Consider the following 17,086-nt stretch of genomic DNA (forward strand, 5'->3'; position numbering starts at 1 on the left):
TATTATATATATATATTATATATATATTATATATATATTATATATATATTATATATATATATTATATATATATTATATATATATATTATATATATATTATATATATATATTATATATATATTATATATAATATATTATATATATATTATATATATATATTATATATATATTATATATATATTATATATATCATCATCATCGTTTAACGTCCGCTTTCCATGCTAGCATGGGTTGGACGATTTGACTGAGGACTGGTGAAACCGGATGGCAACATCAGGCTCCAGTCTGATTTGGCAGAGTTTCTACAGCTGGATGCCCTTCCTAACGCCAACCACTCAGAGAGTGTAGTGGGTGCTTTTACGTGTCACCCGCACGAAAACGGCCACGCTCGAAATGGTGTCTTTTATGTGCCACCCGCACAAGCCAGTCCAGGGGCACTGGCAACGATCTCGCTCGAAAATCCTACAGGAGCCAGTCAGGCGGTACTGGCAACGGCCACGCTCAAAATGGTGCATCTCATGTGCCACCCGCACAAGAACCAGTCCAGGGGCACTGGCAACGATCTTACTTGGCTTGCCGGGTCTTCTCACGCACAGCCCATATATATATTATATATATATTATATATATATTATATATATATATTATATATATATTATATATATATATTATATATATATTATATATATATTATATATATATATTATATATATATTATATATATATATTATATATATATTATATATATATATTATATATATATTATATATATATTATATATATATATTATATATATATATTATATATATATATTATATATATATTATATATATATATTATATATATATATTATATATATATTATATATATATATTATATATATATATTATATATATATTATATATATATTATATATATATATTATATATATATTATATATATATATTATATATATATTATATATATATTATATATATATTATATATATATATTATATATATATTATATATATATTATATATATATTATATATATATATTACTCTTTTACTCTTTTACTTGTTTCAGTCATTTGACTGTGGCCATGCTGGAGCACCACCTTTAGTCGAGCAAATCGACCCCAGGACTTATTCTTTGTAAGCCTAGTACTTATTCTATCGTCTCTTTTGCCGAACCGCTAAGTTACGGGGACGTAAACACACCAGAATCGGTTGTCAAGCGATGTTGGGGGGACAAACACAGACACGCAAACATATACACACACATACATATATATACATATATACGACGGACTTCTTTCAGTTTCCGTCTACCAAATCCACTCACAAGGCTTTGGTCAGCCCGAGGCTATAGTAGAAGACACTTGCCCAAGGTGCCACGTAGTGGGACTGAACCCGGAACCATGTGGTTGGTAAGCAAGCTACTTACCACACAGCCACTCCTACGCCTATATTATATATATATATTATATATATATTATATATATATATTATATATATATTATATATATATCTTTTATCTTTTATCTTTTCTCTTTTACTTGTTTCACTCATCAGACTGTGGCCATGCTAGGGCACTACCTTGAAGAATTTTAATCACACTCATTGACCTCAGTACTTATTTTTCTTGTAAAACCTGGCACTTATTCTATCAGTGTCTTTTGCCAAACTGCTAAGTTACAGTTACATAAACACACCGACACTTATTGTCAAGGGGTGGTGGGGAACAAACACATACACACAGATAGACTAAATTTCATCGATAAACACTTTTGGTCAGCTTAGGACTGAAAGTGTAACGCAGTGAGATGGAATTTGAAACGTGGTTGCAAAGCAAACTTCTCAAACAACCAAATGGTCATGCCTCAAGAAAATAATATTTATCGTCCAGGCAGTAATCTGGCAGAATCATTTGCATGCCAGACAAAATGCTTAGCAGTATTTCTTCTGGTTCTTTAAGTTTTGAGTTCATATTCAACTTTGCCTTTCCTATTTTTGTGGGGGTCAGTAAATGAGTACCAGTTGAGCAGTAAGGTTGATGTAATCAACTTTTCCCTTCTCTCAGAATTGCTGGCCCTGTGCCAAAATTAGACAGAATTATTATTATTTTTGGTTGTTAAATTGTTGTCTTTAGTTTTTGAGGAAAAAGAAAAAAAGACTCTGTTTATGACTACATTTCATGTTTCTTCTTTCGCAGAAAACAAAGAAGATGGACTTGAGTGGCGTGGTTATTGTTGATACAGACAATAATACTGTAACACAAGACCTACAAGATGATGATACTCTTCCAGATGAGATGGTATGAGTTTCAGCTTGGCTGTTTCCTGCTTTATATTTAGCTCATTCATAGATGCTGTTGAATAATTATCAATTTTAATATCATTATATCTATAACTATATCAGTTATTCTCAATTTTTCTGGCTTTGTTACACACTGGAGATGAAACTAAAATTATTGGCTCAAAAATTATTAGAGTTAAAAGAAAAAAAAATTTTTTTTATCATTTTCTTGTTTGTCATTAGATTACGGCCATGCTGGGGCACCACCTTGAAGAATTTTAATAAAACAAATTGACCCCAGTACTTATGTTTTAAAAACCTGGTACTTATTCTATCCGTTTCATTTGTCAAACTGATTAGTTACAGGGACATAAGTATGCTAACACACATATGGCTTCTTTCAGTTTTCTTCTGCCAAACGTACTCAAAAGGCCTGAGGCTATAGTAGAAGATAATTGTCGAAGGTGTCATACAGTGGTTGGGAAGCAAGCGTCTTACCACTCAGCCATGCCTGTGCCCAAAAAGTTTTCATGATGTCCATAGGTTAATGTTATATATATAATAAAACTCTTGCTTACTTGGTTTTATTAATCATACTTGTGTATAACAAAATTATGAATGCCTGTTTCTGAAAGCACTGAAGTATTAGTATGGATTTTCCTAAATCCTTAACTTCTAAAAATCCATGGTGCATCTAGATGCAGCTTGAGTCACATTAGTGCATGACTGCTGCTCTACAAATATGATCTGTCTCCTGAAGGGCAATCTTGAAATAATTTATTACTTAAAAAGTCAACAATGTATTCACATCATACATCGAGTGTATTGTGTACAACATATTATGTGTTACTCTACAGAGTGAATTGTGAATTTTAGACAATGAATGTGTGTTTATTCAGAAATTCACGCTTTCAAGAGAAGTCGTGTTTTTTGTTTTGGTGGGTGTGGGGATGAGTTAAAACCATAATGTCAAAAGTATGTAAGAAACACATTTAGTCTTGTAAGTGCCATCATCTGAATTTACATACATCTACACTCTACTGTGTGTTATTGAGTACTTTAAACCTTGAATTTCTCTCCCAGTTTTTAAACTGAAATCTGTGTGTGTATATATATATATATAATCATCATCAGTTTTCCATACTGGCATGGATTGGATGCTTTGACTGAAAGCTGGGGAACTGCACCAAGTTTTAATCTGATTTGGCATGGCATCCTACAGTTGGATGCCCTTCCTAACCCTAACCACTCCAAGAGTGTAGTGGGTGCTTTGGGTGCCATATATGTGTGTGTGTGTGTGTGTGTGTGTGCGTGTGTGTGTGTGTGTACATATACATAAAAGGCACTTGTACTGATGATATGTAAAGAACACTCAATACACTCTGTGAAGTGGTGGGCATTAGGAAATTAGGAAGGGCATCCAACTGTAGAAACTAAGCCAAAAGAGATTGGAGCCCAGTGCAGCTCTCCAGCTTACCAGCTAGCATGGAAAACAGATGCTAAATGATGATACATGCACACACACACACACACACACACACACACACACACTTTTGAACACAGATAGTAGAGTTTATTCAGTTGATAAAGAGATGTCTTTGTTATATAACCAATAACACTAATGTGAGAAACTCAAATTAGTGAATTTTTGACATCTTTTTTTTTTTGTTTCTTATAGTAATCTGCTCAGAAAACATGCTAAATTTAAGAAGTGTATAAAAGCATTGTTTTGTTTCTTTTCAAAGACTTCAATTTTAAAGAAAATGCTTAAAAATGACAAGGTGAAGTCTTCAATGCAACTTGAAGGAGATGCAATATCACAAGCTTTTCTTATGAGTTTAGTCCGGACCATTGGTAAGTCATTTATTAATTGTGGTTTTTCTTTCACATGTAATTTCTTTTGGGAGCTTAACGACTACAATTTATTATGGACTGTATGGTACATACAAGAGGATGAGCAATGCAAATTTTGTATGTGACTGAGAAATGAAAGATGTAGATCTTTAAGAAGGAACTAATTGTGCAGTTCATATGAGAGGAATGGACTGCACATTTCAGTTGTAATTGTTAGACTTGGTTCCAAGACTAATATGCTTATTACAAAAATATTGGTTTCACAGAACCATCTACTTCACAACTGATCACCACCAGCAAAAATATAAAAAACAGTATGAATAAGTATAAATTAAGAGTTCTAGAATTCTCTTATTTTCACAGTACAATATTTTTTGTTTGTGTTTTGTAGATTTTGACCTGTGCCAGTTAGTTGTGTAAATATCTAAATGCTGACTTCTTAAGTGAAAGAAGGAATAGTATAATTTGTATTGGGGGAATGGGTTGTACAGTTTTAGTAGAGGTAATTGGCTACATTTTATACTGAGTGTATGAACAGAGCAGTTATTTTAGAGAAAGCTCAGAGCAAATATTATAGGGGGTAGGAACAGAGCAGTTTTATTAGTTACTATGGACTATGAAGCTTTCATAGGGAGTATGGAAACTTATACAGGACTACAATTTAATATGGACTGTGTAGTAGGGGGGGGGGAGCAATGCAAATAATACAAGAGAATGATTGGTGTACGTTTAATAAGGGAAATGGATAGAGTAGCGTTTATAAGGAGGAAGACTAATGTACCTAAACTGTACTTGTTAAATTTAGTTCCAGGACTCACTCAATAGCCATGAACTCCACATTTTCATATCAAACACTGCTACAGTCCTTTACATTTGTGTTGATAGACAGAGTTGTACTCGTCCTTTAATGTTGACAAGTTAAAACTTTTCCCTGTTATCTACCCACCTCATGTCTGAAATTGTGTCATATCTTCTGCTTTTATTTCTTGTCTTTCCAGGTGGCTATCGAGATGCTCTAAAATTCCAACCCAGTGAGAAGATCACATTTCAAAAAGATGCATTCTTATTGTCAAGGCCCAGTAGCATGCGACCATTCTTAGAAGATCTACTTGAACTTCAGATTTTTCATGAAGTGAGTTGTTAATCTTTTAAATCTGTCATTCAATTACAGCAATACTATTTGAGATTTAAATTGTTTTTGCAAACCATATTTTATCTCCCAATCCATCATCTTAGTCTTCTTGTTGTGTATCTAGGACAAATCAGCTTGGCAGATGATATCTTTTCTCAGTGAGTGTCATGGAAAGATTTAAATCTTAAGCTGTTAGCTAATTCAAGCAGCAAAATGGCAGATTTTAAAGTCTCAAATATAGTGTCTTATGGTATTTATTCTGCCTGCTAAGTTAAAATCCTATCAAAATCACTTCCAGGTTCAATTCCACAACATGGTACTTTGGGCAGGTGCCATGTAGTAGAATTGAACCTGAAACCACATTGTTCCAAATGCAAAATTCAGATTTTCTGTAATCATCTTGCTCCATGTACACACTAAAATGTTGCAAGTTGCTGCAGCTTTTATCTTTTGAAATGCCAAAATAACGAAACTATATATCATACATAACAATATTTGATTATATATCACCCGCATATACACAAACCCAGCAACCCTGTCCATCGTTTCTGCCTGACATTACCCCCACTGAACTCATCTCAAAATACCTTGACCTTGTCCTTTTGCTCCTAGTGGCTTCCTTCCTGTCACACGTTCATAACATCAACCATGTTCTTTGTCTCATTAATTTGTTCTCCTTTCCTCCTGCCCCTCCAAACTCCTGTTCACTCTTAACATAAAGTCCTTATACACTGTGATCCCTTACAATGAAGGCCTCCTTGCATTAAAATACTTTCTTGATCTTAGTCTTGATCCTCAACCTGATGCCTCTACTCTTCTCATTTGGCTGAACTTATCTTCTTAAATTGCTTCTCATTTGCAGGAGAAATTTAACCATCAGTCTTGGGAATGGTCATGGGAACAAGAATGGACCCCATCTATGCAAACATGTTTGTCAGTTATTTTGAGGCCCAAATATTCTCTCAGTTCACTGGATCCACTCCTGAGCTGTATGGGTGTTACACTGATCACTGTATCGATGCAACCACTTTCCTGCTAACGTCTCAAAACCTTCCTCTCTTTCATTCACTCCTTCCATCCTGCCATCAAGTTCTCCTGTTCTGTCTCTAACATGTCTGTCTCCACATTTCTGTTACCATCCACCTTTCTTACCACCTCCATCCTCTATAAACCCAGACTCACACTCTTATCTCGGCTTCTTCTCCTCCTCCCATACTACCCACATCGCTTACTCTTAGTTACTCTGTCTCTGCCACTCTGTGGTGACAACCAAGACATCAAGACACAGTCCCAACTCATGGCTTGTCAATTCACCCAATAGGAATACCTCCCCCTACTGTTATCCAAACCATCCTTGCTCATGCCCAATCTGTTGACCATGTATCCACGCTCTCTCTCTCCCCACCCTTACCTTTGATTCATAAACAGTTAAACTACAATCATACACTATCATTTTGCCTATACTTTCTATTCTAAGATTCTCTAATTTATCATTGTCATTATCATCAAAGTTTTAATGTACATGTTTCCATGCTTATGTGAGTCAGATGAATCTATTGAGGTGAATTTTTTATAACCAAACACTCTTACTGTCACCAACCTCTGCTTCAAGCAAGGTGACACTTGACCAAAGTGTTGTACATTGGAACTGAACCCAAAATCACTTGATTTCAAAGTGAACTTCTTAACCACACAACCATGAATTCACTGAGCTACAGTAGAAGACCCTTGCCCTGTAGCAGTGTGCTGAAGGACTGAACCCCAAACCCTATTGTTGTGAAACAAACTTATTAACAACACAACTATTGCAAATATCATAACTTGTGATTAAGACCTTAGTATTAATTTAATCTTCAATATTAATCAATTAATTACTGATGCAATTATGATGGCTTTTTTTCCCCTTTCCAGTTTATTAATGAGCGATTAGATATGTTGAACTGTGGCATTGGTTTTACTGATGTGTTTGAAAGAGAAGCCACTCTCCATGCTGATAAATTGAATGCACATTCAAGATATAAAGAATGGTTAAGTAATATGAAGGTAAGTAATACCTACCTCTGTTATCTACCCATCTACTGTCGTCTACTCACCTCTTATTCAAATTTACATGAGAACTTCTAAACCATAGCTTCCCAAAGTGGGTGATATCGCCCACTAGTGAATGATGGGCGAATTTCTAGAAAATGGTGGGCGATATGAACATTTTGTGGGTGACAATGAATTTTTAGAAATTAAGTCTGTATTTACTGATATCTAGGCATGCCTAGGATAAGGATGAACTTTTATCGATATGACTACTCGAATGAGATGCCCCTTTGTATAAAAAAAAAGCAGACTTGTTTATTGATTGAATATTTTTGTTGCAGTCATTGAAATAGTTGTCATTCGTGCTAAAAATAGCAGCCAAATAGTCCAAGGCCTTAAATCACCCTCCACTACAAAGTTTTTTTTTTTTTTTTTGCTTAATCGTATGAAGTCCTGCATATAGAATTCAAATTCACAAACATTTTCTGAAAACTCTGAAAAATAAAAAAGTTATAAGGGGTTATATGTTGTGCGGAATTCTGTGGTTTCATATCGAAACACAAGTGCTATTTTCAGGATGTTGACAAAATGTGCAGTCACGCACAAAATGACAGCTTTAAAATAGTGTTTATTGATTGGGTGAAAATAATCAAACTTTAAACCTCTTTAACTTTTTAAAAACATTTTTCTGGAAGAAGTTGAATAACTCCAGCAATTTAGCTTGGAAAGGTATATTAATGTGCCAAATTCTAAAATTTTCAATAAAATTTAATTTTTGAAATGCTGGCAGCCAAACAAACTAGATCCGTATTTGCTTCTGTAAAGATGTTTCATCTGACTCTGCTCTGTTGACTTCTTCTTCTCTTTGGGGATACCATACTACCGTTTTGACGCTGTCTGTAGAAATTCATTTTCACATTTTCAGTTTACTGATGCCTCCAGCCAAGAGAATTTGTCAACAGTACAGTAGTGATTATTTATCGTTTGGATTTATTCCCTCTCCTCAGAACTGTCAATTACCAATGTGGCTTCCTTGCCATCAAACATTGACCAACGAAGCAATGAAACCTTCACGCTTGAAGTATCACTTTGATGCAAAGGATTCTGACAAGAAGGACAAACCATTATCATGCTTTTGCAACTGAGTGCCTCTTTCAAAAAGCAAACACAAACATTCAACAAACTACTCCAAGAAACTAGTAAACTGGAGAATGACAGGTTGATGGCATCGTACAACATAGTATTGCTTGTTGCTAAATCTGGGAAGTCTCACACAATTGGAGAAACATTACTTCGCCCAGTTATCAAAGAGGTTTTGTCAACCGTCATGCACGTAAAACCCAATAACATTATGAAGAAGATCCTACTTAGTAATATCACAATTTCTCGATGCCTCGATGAAATGGTCAACGATGTCAAACATCAGCTCATAAATTTTCTCTAGCATTCTGAATTTTCCATACAAATGGATGAGTCAACTGTTGTGATCAATCAATGATTGATGATGGTATATGTTCGATATTTCAGTGAAGACCTTCAACCTTGTGAGGAAATGTTGTTCACAGAGATTCAAAAGGTGCAACTATTTTTCACACTCTCAAGTCTTTCCGCTTTGAACATAATATCCCACTCAGTAATATTCTTACCTGTGCGTCTGATGGAGCTCCTTCGATGATAGGAAGATACGGAGGTTTTTCATCTCTCCTAAAGCATGAAATTTCACACCAGACACTAATTGTTCATTGTTTGGCACACCGGCAGCATTTAGTGACAAAAAATATGAACAGTAGATTGAATGATGCGCTACAGTTAATTATGAAAACTGAACAAATTGAAGTCCAGTCCCTTGCCTGATTGAATTTGCCATCAACTCTGTCTGAGAAATGATGAGGACCATACTAAATTCTAATACCATACCAAAGTGCAGTGACTGTCAAAAGGAAATAGTGTTTTACACTTTATTGAACTGTTTTATATAATATCTTTTTCTTTGAAGATACTCCACTATCCACTTCATTGATGGTTGCAAAGTGTGGTTTCATCTTTCTTTGTGTTGGCGTTAGGAAGGGCATCCAGCTGTAGAAACTGTCAGATCAGATTGGAGTCCGGTGTAGCCATCTGGTTTGCCAGTCCCCAGTGAAATCGTCCAACCCATGCTAGCATGGAAAGCGGGCGTTAAATGAAATGATGATGATGATGATGATATATTCACAAAATTAAATGATTTGAATAAGTTGTTACTAGGAAACAGAAAATCTCTCATTGATTGTAAATCATTTATCACTACCTCCATTTCAAAATTGGTGTTGTTTAAGACTAACATTTCAAAACATCAATTCCATCAATTTCTACAAGTTGATTCTTTGAAAGATGAATAAGTTAATGAGGTTTTAACTACATATCGCTATTTATAGTCATTGCACGATAACATGGTGGAATGATTTCAAGATGTTATTGCGCTGAATATTCCAAATTGGTATAGCAATTCGTTTGCGGTTGATGCAGTTGATTGTGAGGATGATGTTCAGGTGAAATTGATAGAATTACAAAATGATAATGACGCCACAATACGATATCGCCATAATGGCAAAGAAGGTTTGTGGTACCATCAGAGTATATTGAATTCCTACCCCAGTCTGTGGAAACATCTGAAATTACTTTTGCTTGCCTTTCTTACCTCATACCTGGTTGAATCTGGTTTTAACCATGTTGGAACTTTTCTTTCCTATAAAAGAATTGAACTGGATGTGACACAACGAGGAGAAGACTTGCGGCTAAAGTTGACAAGTTCGAAACTGAATGTATCTGCACTAGACATATGGTTCTCATTAAAACACATGGCTCTCATTAAAAAGTTTTATTCTTTTCTTTTATAATACAATCATTAATTATTTTAGCATCATTAGTTCTGATCAATGGTTCATTTGGGGAAAATGAAAATCAGTGTAAAAGAAAGTGCAAGTTTCCAGAAGTTAATCTGTCAGCATAACATAGAGTTAATGTTAGAATTTTATTCACACTAATGGCAAAACTAAACCCACAATAAGGGATTTGTAAACAACCGCATATTTAGTCCAAATGGCACTAACAAGGCAATGAGTCTACGATATAGTGTGTGTGTCAAATGATACAGCGGGGGATCTTAGGGGATTTTGTGTTGGGTGGGGTTGTGTCAGGGTATTTTACACAGGTGGGCGATGGAGCATTTTTTGGCCGATAGGTGGGCGATATTGCAATTTGGTGCAAAAAGTTTGGGAAACACAACAATGGTTGTACAACTGCTAGAAGTAGCAATGAAATTCTTTTTCAAAAGATAGCCTATCATCTTAAGAAAGAGGACATATTGGATGATGTAGTACAAGACACATTATATGTAAAGAAATAAAATAGATAATGCTGGTCACAGCTGGAATGACTTTGATATCAAAGCTTAATCTGTGCAAAGTAACAACAGCCATCCATTGTTTTGATGCTTAACATAAATGTATTCAGTTTAAAGAAATAGGATTGGGTCACTTTGAAAGGTTTGTTTTTCTGTGCTGGTATGGGGTAGATGAAACTTCTTGTAGGCATTGATTTATGATTATTTTATGCCTGTATTTCATGCTGTTCCTGTCACCAATCCTTACCGTTCAGACCATTTATTTCTTCTTTTTTATTCCACCTCTCTTCAAAAGCATAGAGCTTCAGAACAAATTATTTACAGGGAATGTAAATTTGGTATCCATTTTGCTCAGACATTGCCATGTGAAGACTTGAAATGTCACCATTCATGTACATACACGTATACCCACAGATATGTGTACATACACATATGTGCACATACACATATACCCACACATAAGACAGGCTTCCACACAATTTCCATCTAATGATTTCACTTAGAAGATATTGATCAACCTGGGTAAACAGAGTAAAGACCCCTTTCAGTTATGAATGACCATGGGATTGCACCTAGAAAGTTACCTTCTGAGGCACAAGTCCAGATAGTTTTGTTTATGGAAGACCGGCAGTCGCCCATACATACCAGCCTCCCCTCTCCACACCACCGATGTTATCCATGAGAAAGGCAAAGGTTGATACAGCTTGGCACCAGTGATGTTGCAACTCCTTTCTGCAGCTGAGTGAACTGAAGCAACATGAAATAAAGTGTCTTGCTCAAGAACACAATGCACAGCCTGGTCTGGGAATTGAACTCGCTACCTCATGATAGTGATCAACCTGAGGCTAAGGTTAAAAACTCTTGTGCAAGGTACCATGCAGTGGTACGAAGTTCAGAACCATGTAACTGTGAAGTGTTGTGGAAAGATTCCGACACTCCCCCCCCCCCCCCAGTGACTATAGGAGAATAGACTCATTATTATAAATTAAAGAACTGAGCGATTGGCAGTTAGGGTTGGGGAGCAGTTCACTGTGAGCTTTTGATATAGAGTGGTGACTTTCATGTAATAGTAATAGTAGGGCATTGTGCAAATGCTTTATTTCCCCCCTGCTTCATTATATTATCTATCCAACATATGAGGATATAAAATGAAGTAAACATTTTAACCATTTGCCTATACTTCTACCTTTTAAATTTTTAGGGTCCCCCAATCCCTTATCTGGTGGAAACTAGGGATAGATGAATGGTTAGTGAGAGCTGTGCAAGCCATGTACAGGGATGCTGTCAGTAAGGTGAGGGTTGGCAACGAGTACAGTGAAGAATTCCAGGTAGGAGTAGGGATCCACCATGGATCAGTCCTCAGCCCCCTCCTATTTATCATAGTCCTCCAGGCAATAACAGAGGAATTCAAGACAAGATACCCCTGGGAGCTCCTCTATGCTGATGACCTTGCTCTAATTGCTGAGTCTCTATCAAAACTAGAGGAAAAGTTTCAGGTGTGGAAGCAAAGCTTAGAGTCAACCTAGCTAAAACCAAAGTCCTAATTAGTAGGAAGGCAGACAAACCACAAATCCCTTCAGATAGATGGCCCTGCTTGATCTGTAGAAAAGGCATAAGTTGAAACTCCATAAGATGTACCCAGTGTAAACTATGGACACATAAGAAGTGCAGCAACATCAAAGGAAGACTAACTGGGAAGATAGTTTTTGTATGTGGCAGTTGCTCAGGAGCAATAAACACTGAAAATGTGCAGAGAACAGCTTCTGTCACATTCCAGGGAGGAAAACTAGAAGTAGTTGATAGCTTCCGTTACCTAGGTGACCAAGTCGGTAGCGAGAGTGAATGCTCTGAAAGTAGCTGCTAGAATAAAAATAGCCTGGGCAAAAGGTAGACTGTATGATGCATGTGTATGAACAGCCATGCTACATGGCAGCGAAACATGGGCTGTGATTGCTGAGGACATGCATAAGCTTGCAAGGAATGAAGCCAGTATGCTCCGCTGGATGTGTAATGTCAGTGTGCATACCCGTCAGGGTGTAAGTATCTTGAGAGAAAAGCTGAACATAAGAAGCATTAGTTGTGGTGTGCAAGAGAGACGATTGCGCTGGTATGGACATGTGGTGAGAATGGATGAGGATAGCTGCGTGAAAAGTGTCACACCCTAACAATTGAGGGAACCTGTGGAAAAGGTAAACCCGAGAAGACCTGGGATGAGATGGTGAAGCACGACCTTTGAACATTGGGCCTCACTGAGGCAATGACTAGTGACTGAGACCTTTGGAGATATGCTATGCTTGAGAAGATCCAACAAGCCAAGTGAGACCATAATCCGTGGCCTATGCCAGTGGTGTCTAACCAGCCCACTTATGAGTACCCATCATTCATTGGACAATAAACTTTGCTTGCGAAGACCTGTTGAGGCAAGTAAAATCAAAATCGCTGACATGGTTGATGACGGTACTGCAAGATTGGCACTCATGTCAGTGGGATGTTAAAAAGCATCATCTGAGCATGATCATTGCCAGAACCGCTGACTTTCTTCCGTGCCGGTGGCACATAAAAAGCACCATCCGAGTGTGATTGTTGCCAGGGTCACCTTACTGGCACATGTGCTAGTGGCATGTGAAAAACAACATTTGAGCCTGGTTGTTGCCAGTACCACCTGACTGGCCCTTGTCGGTGGCACATAAAAGCACCCACTACACTCACAGAGTGGTTGGCGTTAGGAAAGGCATCCAGCTGTAGAAACTATACCAGATCAGGTTGGAGCCTGGTGCAGCCTTCTGGTTTGCCAGTCCTCAGTCAAACCGTCCAACCCATACCAGCGTGAAAAACGGACGTTAAACAACGATGATGATGATGATGATGCTGTCTCAGAAAACGACACAAATAACAAAGTTAATTCGTACAAGAAAGAAAGAATTTTTTCTAAAATTAGGAATTATCAATTACTAGAAATTTTTATTGTTGAAATATTGAATTTTTCTGTTCCCACAGTAATTTTAAACCTTTTGTTAACATCTCTTTTGAAATGAACTCCCTTTATTTCAATTTATTTTTGAATTAATAAAGAATTTAGGAAAATAATATTGTCATTACCAAAATGATTTTAAGAATATAAACTGTGAAATTTATGATGACAGGGTTTCATTTAGATTTGTTCAGAAGAGGAAGTTTGTATCATAGAAGCAGAGGAAGATTTGGACTGGTTAGAATAACAAAAATGGTTAACCATCTACTGTATACTGAAATCTAAATATTTTGTTGCAGCAGTCATTTTAACCCTATGTGCAGTCTATGGAATCATACGTTATTTCATCTGTGCATCATCATGTTATTCTAATACTTTGATGTGATTCTCTCTTCCACAGAAACAAGGCAAGAAATTACAGAGAGGAGGAAAAGATATATGGGATGATTTCAAAGTGAAGGCAAGATTTTTTGTTAACTTACTATTCACTAGATATAGAATTCTTTCTGTGGTGTGAAAATGTCAAAACAGGAACCAACTTTTCACTTTCAGTTAAAATTTATTGGAGATTCAGAGAGAAGTGCAATTTTCACAATCTTTGAAACAATTGCAAAAGTACTGAATATATTTTTTATTCAGTGTTCCCTTTACAGACAGTTGTTTCCTTTTAGATTTTGCTGAAGCCTCTTGAACATTACTGAGATATAATTGTATTTCTGATTGGAAAAAAAAAAAAAGAAAACCATTTCAATAAGGAAGGCAATGGTACAGAAATAAGTTGCATGTGTCTGTGCACACGTGTGTGTGTCTGTGTGTGTTAGCAAACCTGTTTCTGAATGGGGTTAGTGATGACTATGTTAGTGTTGTGATGATTATATGGGAATGATCTTCATTTGTCAGATTCATGCCATCGTGAAGCTGGGAAGATGTCATCTTAGTGTGTTTCTCAATGACAATATTTATTGAAAGGAAACAGACGAAAACTTGGAATCAGAATGACTTCACACACTTTTAACCCTAACCCTACCAGCTTTAATTATATGTCTTCTTCATCATATGATGGGCTGTGTGTTAATAATGAAAAATTTGAGATTATAATATTTTTGTGTTTTGTATATTGATCACCACCTTTATCATTTTAATGTCCATACCATGCTTACATGAGTCGGGTGGAATTCATTGAGGCAGATTCTCTGTGGCCACATATCCTTTCTGTTGCCCCCATGGCCAGATAAGTTTTTCAGGGAAGACTGGAAATGATAACACTTGTGGGATGGTGACACTTGTTTACAACTGCCATGTGGTATCAAGACACACTCATACGTATGTGTGCGTATATATATAACAACACACACACACATTATGTCCTCCTTTCAGCTTCTATCGACCAAATCCACTATCAAGACTTTGGTTGGCTTGAAGCTGTAGTAGAAGACACATGCCCAAGGTGCCACGCAAGGGTGTATATCCTTCAATCACTAAAAAGTAAATGCTAACAAGAGTACACTCTACCTTTCAAGAAGTTTAGCTTTACTTTGTTGGTTTTCCAGTAACTTTCAGCAAATAGTTTAATAGCCTCTGGTTTATACATTTAAATGATATGGAATTTTTGGTAATACATTAAGGCATTACATTTCTTTTGTGTTGTTGATTCTACCCAGTACTTAACTCTGATATATAGACTGGGGTACAGTGTAGTTGGTTAAGATTATCCTCAGTTCATAGTTGACGCTTCATTTTATCAACCCTGAAAGGACAAAAAACAAAACAAAATTGATTAAAGTAATATGTGAACTCGGAAACATAAGAGGGGTAGTAAAAACCCAAATGAACAAGTAATTAGCATGTTTTCCATGTGAAGAAACAGTGAAGCATGAAATGAATCAACCACTTTACAAGGAGGGAATGGGACAGTTTCCTGTTATTAACTAACACCAGGAAACTTTTAGTGGTGATATGAGTTGATGTCTGAGGCAACTGAGGCTTCCATTGTCAATAAATCCATTGCCTGTCTCAGACATTCATTGCTCTTCCTCTGTTCTTCTTTAGGCAGGACCTGCTATGAATAATGCTGTCCAGTCTGTAAGTTTATATTTATCTTCTCCTTGCTCCTCTTTTCCCACCTCTTCTTTGGTAATTCATCCCCATTTTATTAAATCTTTGGGTAAGCTTTTGAAAATCTACCCTGCAGCTGTGTCAGTGCCAAAATAAAATTTAAAGAAACCATCCATTTTATTTTCCTCCTTATATTTTCTTTTTCTATTATATATATATATATATATATATATATATATATATATATATATATATATATATATATATATATATATATATATGTGTGTGTGTGTTTGTATATATATATGTGTATATATATATGTGTATATATATATATGTAAGTATATATATATGTATATATATGTATATATATATGTAAGTATATATATGTATATGTGTGTGTGCATATATGTACATGTGTGTATATATATATATATATATGTATATATATGTGTATATATACGTGTATATATATGTATATATACGTGTATATATATGTATATATATATGTGTGCATATGTATATATATATGTGCATGTATATATATATGTGTGCATGTATATATATATGTGTGCATATATATATATATATATGTATGTATATATATATATGTGTGCATGTATATATATATGTGTGCATATATATATATATATGTATGTATATATATATATGTGTGTGTATATATATATGTATATGTATATATATATGTGTGTGTGTGTATATAAATATATATGTATATATGTGTGTGTGTGTGTATTATGTATATATATGTGTGTGTGTGTGTATTATGTATATATGTATGTGTGTGTGTGTGTGTGTGTGTATATGAATATAAAATAACAAACTGAGGAAAAGAAATCCTTCAAAGGGGTGTGTTAAACATCCAATTCACTAGATTCCACATAAATATTGGTATAATTCAATTACAAAGTTAAATTAGATATAGAGATATACAATTGACAATCCAATAATTTATTTATATTACAATATTACATTAAATACTATGAATATATATATAACATAATATTATATAACATAACTAAATTCGACGTCTGGCACCCATGCCAACGTCGTCTCCTTCATTGGACACGAAACTCAGCTTGCGAAGACTTATTGGGGCAAGCGAAAGCGAAATCGGGATAGCACCTGTGCCCAGCGTCGCCTTTCTGGCACTTGTGCCCGTGACATGTGTAAGGATTTTTGAGTGAGATCGTTGCCAGTGCCCCTGGACTGGTTCTTGTGCGGGTGGCACATAAAATACATTTTGAGCGTGGCCGTTGTTAGTACCGCGTGACTGGTTTCGTACTGGTGACACGTAAAAGCACCCACTACACTCTCTTGAGTGGTTGGCGTTAGGAAGGGCATCCAGCTGTAGAAACTCTGCCAAA

The 17,086-nt window shown here is 35.7% G+C and overlaps 1 protein-coding gene across 1 annotated transcript in view; it reads left to right on the forward strand.

Moving 5' to 3' along the window:
* Positions 1 to 17,086, forward strand: part of LOC106881781 (uncharacterized) — an 83,964-nt gene that overhangs the window by 38,845 nt on the left and 28,033 nt on the right. The window contains exons 4-9 of the mRNA XM_089339586.1: positions 2,167 to 2,295; positions 4,022 to 4,130; positions 5,129 to 5,262; positions 7,174 to 7,305; positions 14,044 to 14,103; positions 15,693 to 15,725. Of these exons, the coding sequence (XP_089195712.1) occupies positions 2,167 to 2,295; positions 4,022 to 4,130; positions 5,129 to 5,262; positions 7,174 to 7,305; positions 14,044 to 14,103; positions 15,693 to 15,725 (597 nt within the window). The remainder of the gene's footprint in view (positions 1 to 2,166; positions 2,296 to 4,021; positions 4,131 to 5,128; positions 5,263 to 7,173; positions 7,306 to 14,043; positions 14,104 to 15,692; positions 15,726 to 17,086) is intronic.

Source organism: Octopus bimaculoides, chromosome 22 (genome assembly GCF_046866305.1).
Source record: "Octopus bimaculoides isolate indiv1 chromosome 22, ASM4686630v1, whole genome shotgun sequence".
Lineage (NCBI taxonomy): Eukaryota > Metazoa > Mollusca > Cephalopoda > Octopoda > Octopodidae > Octopus > Octopus bimaculoides.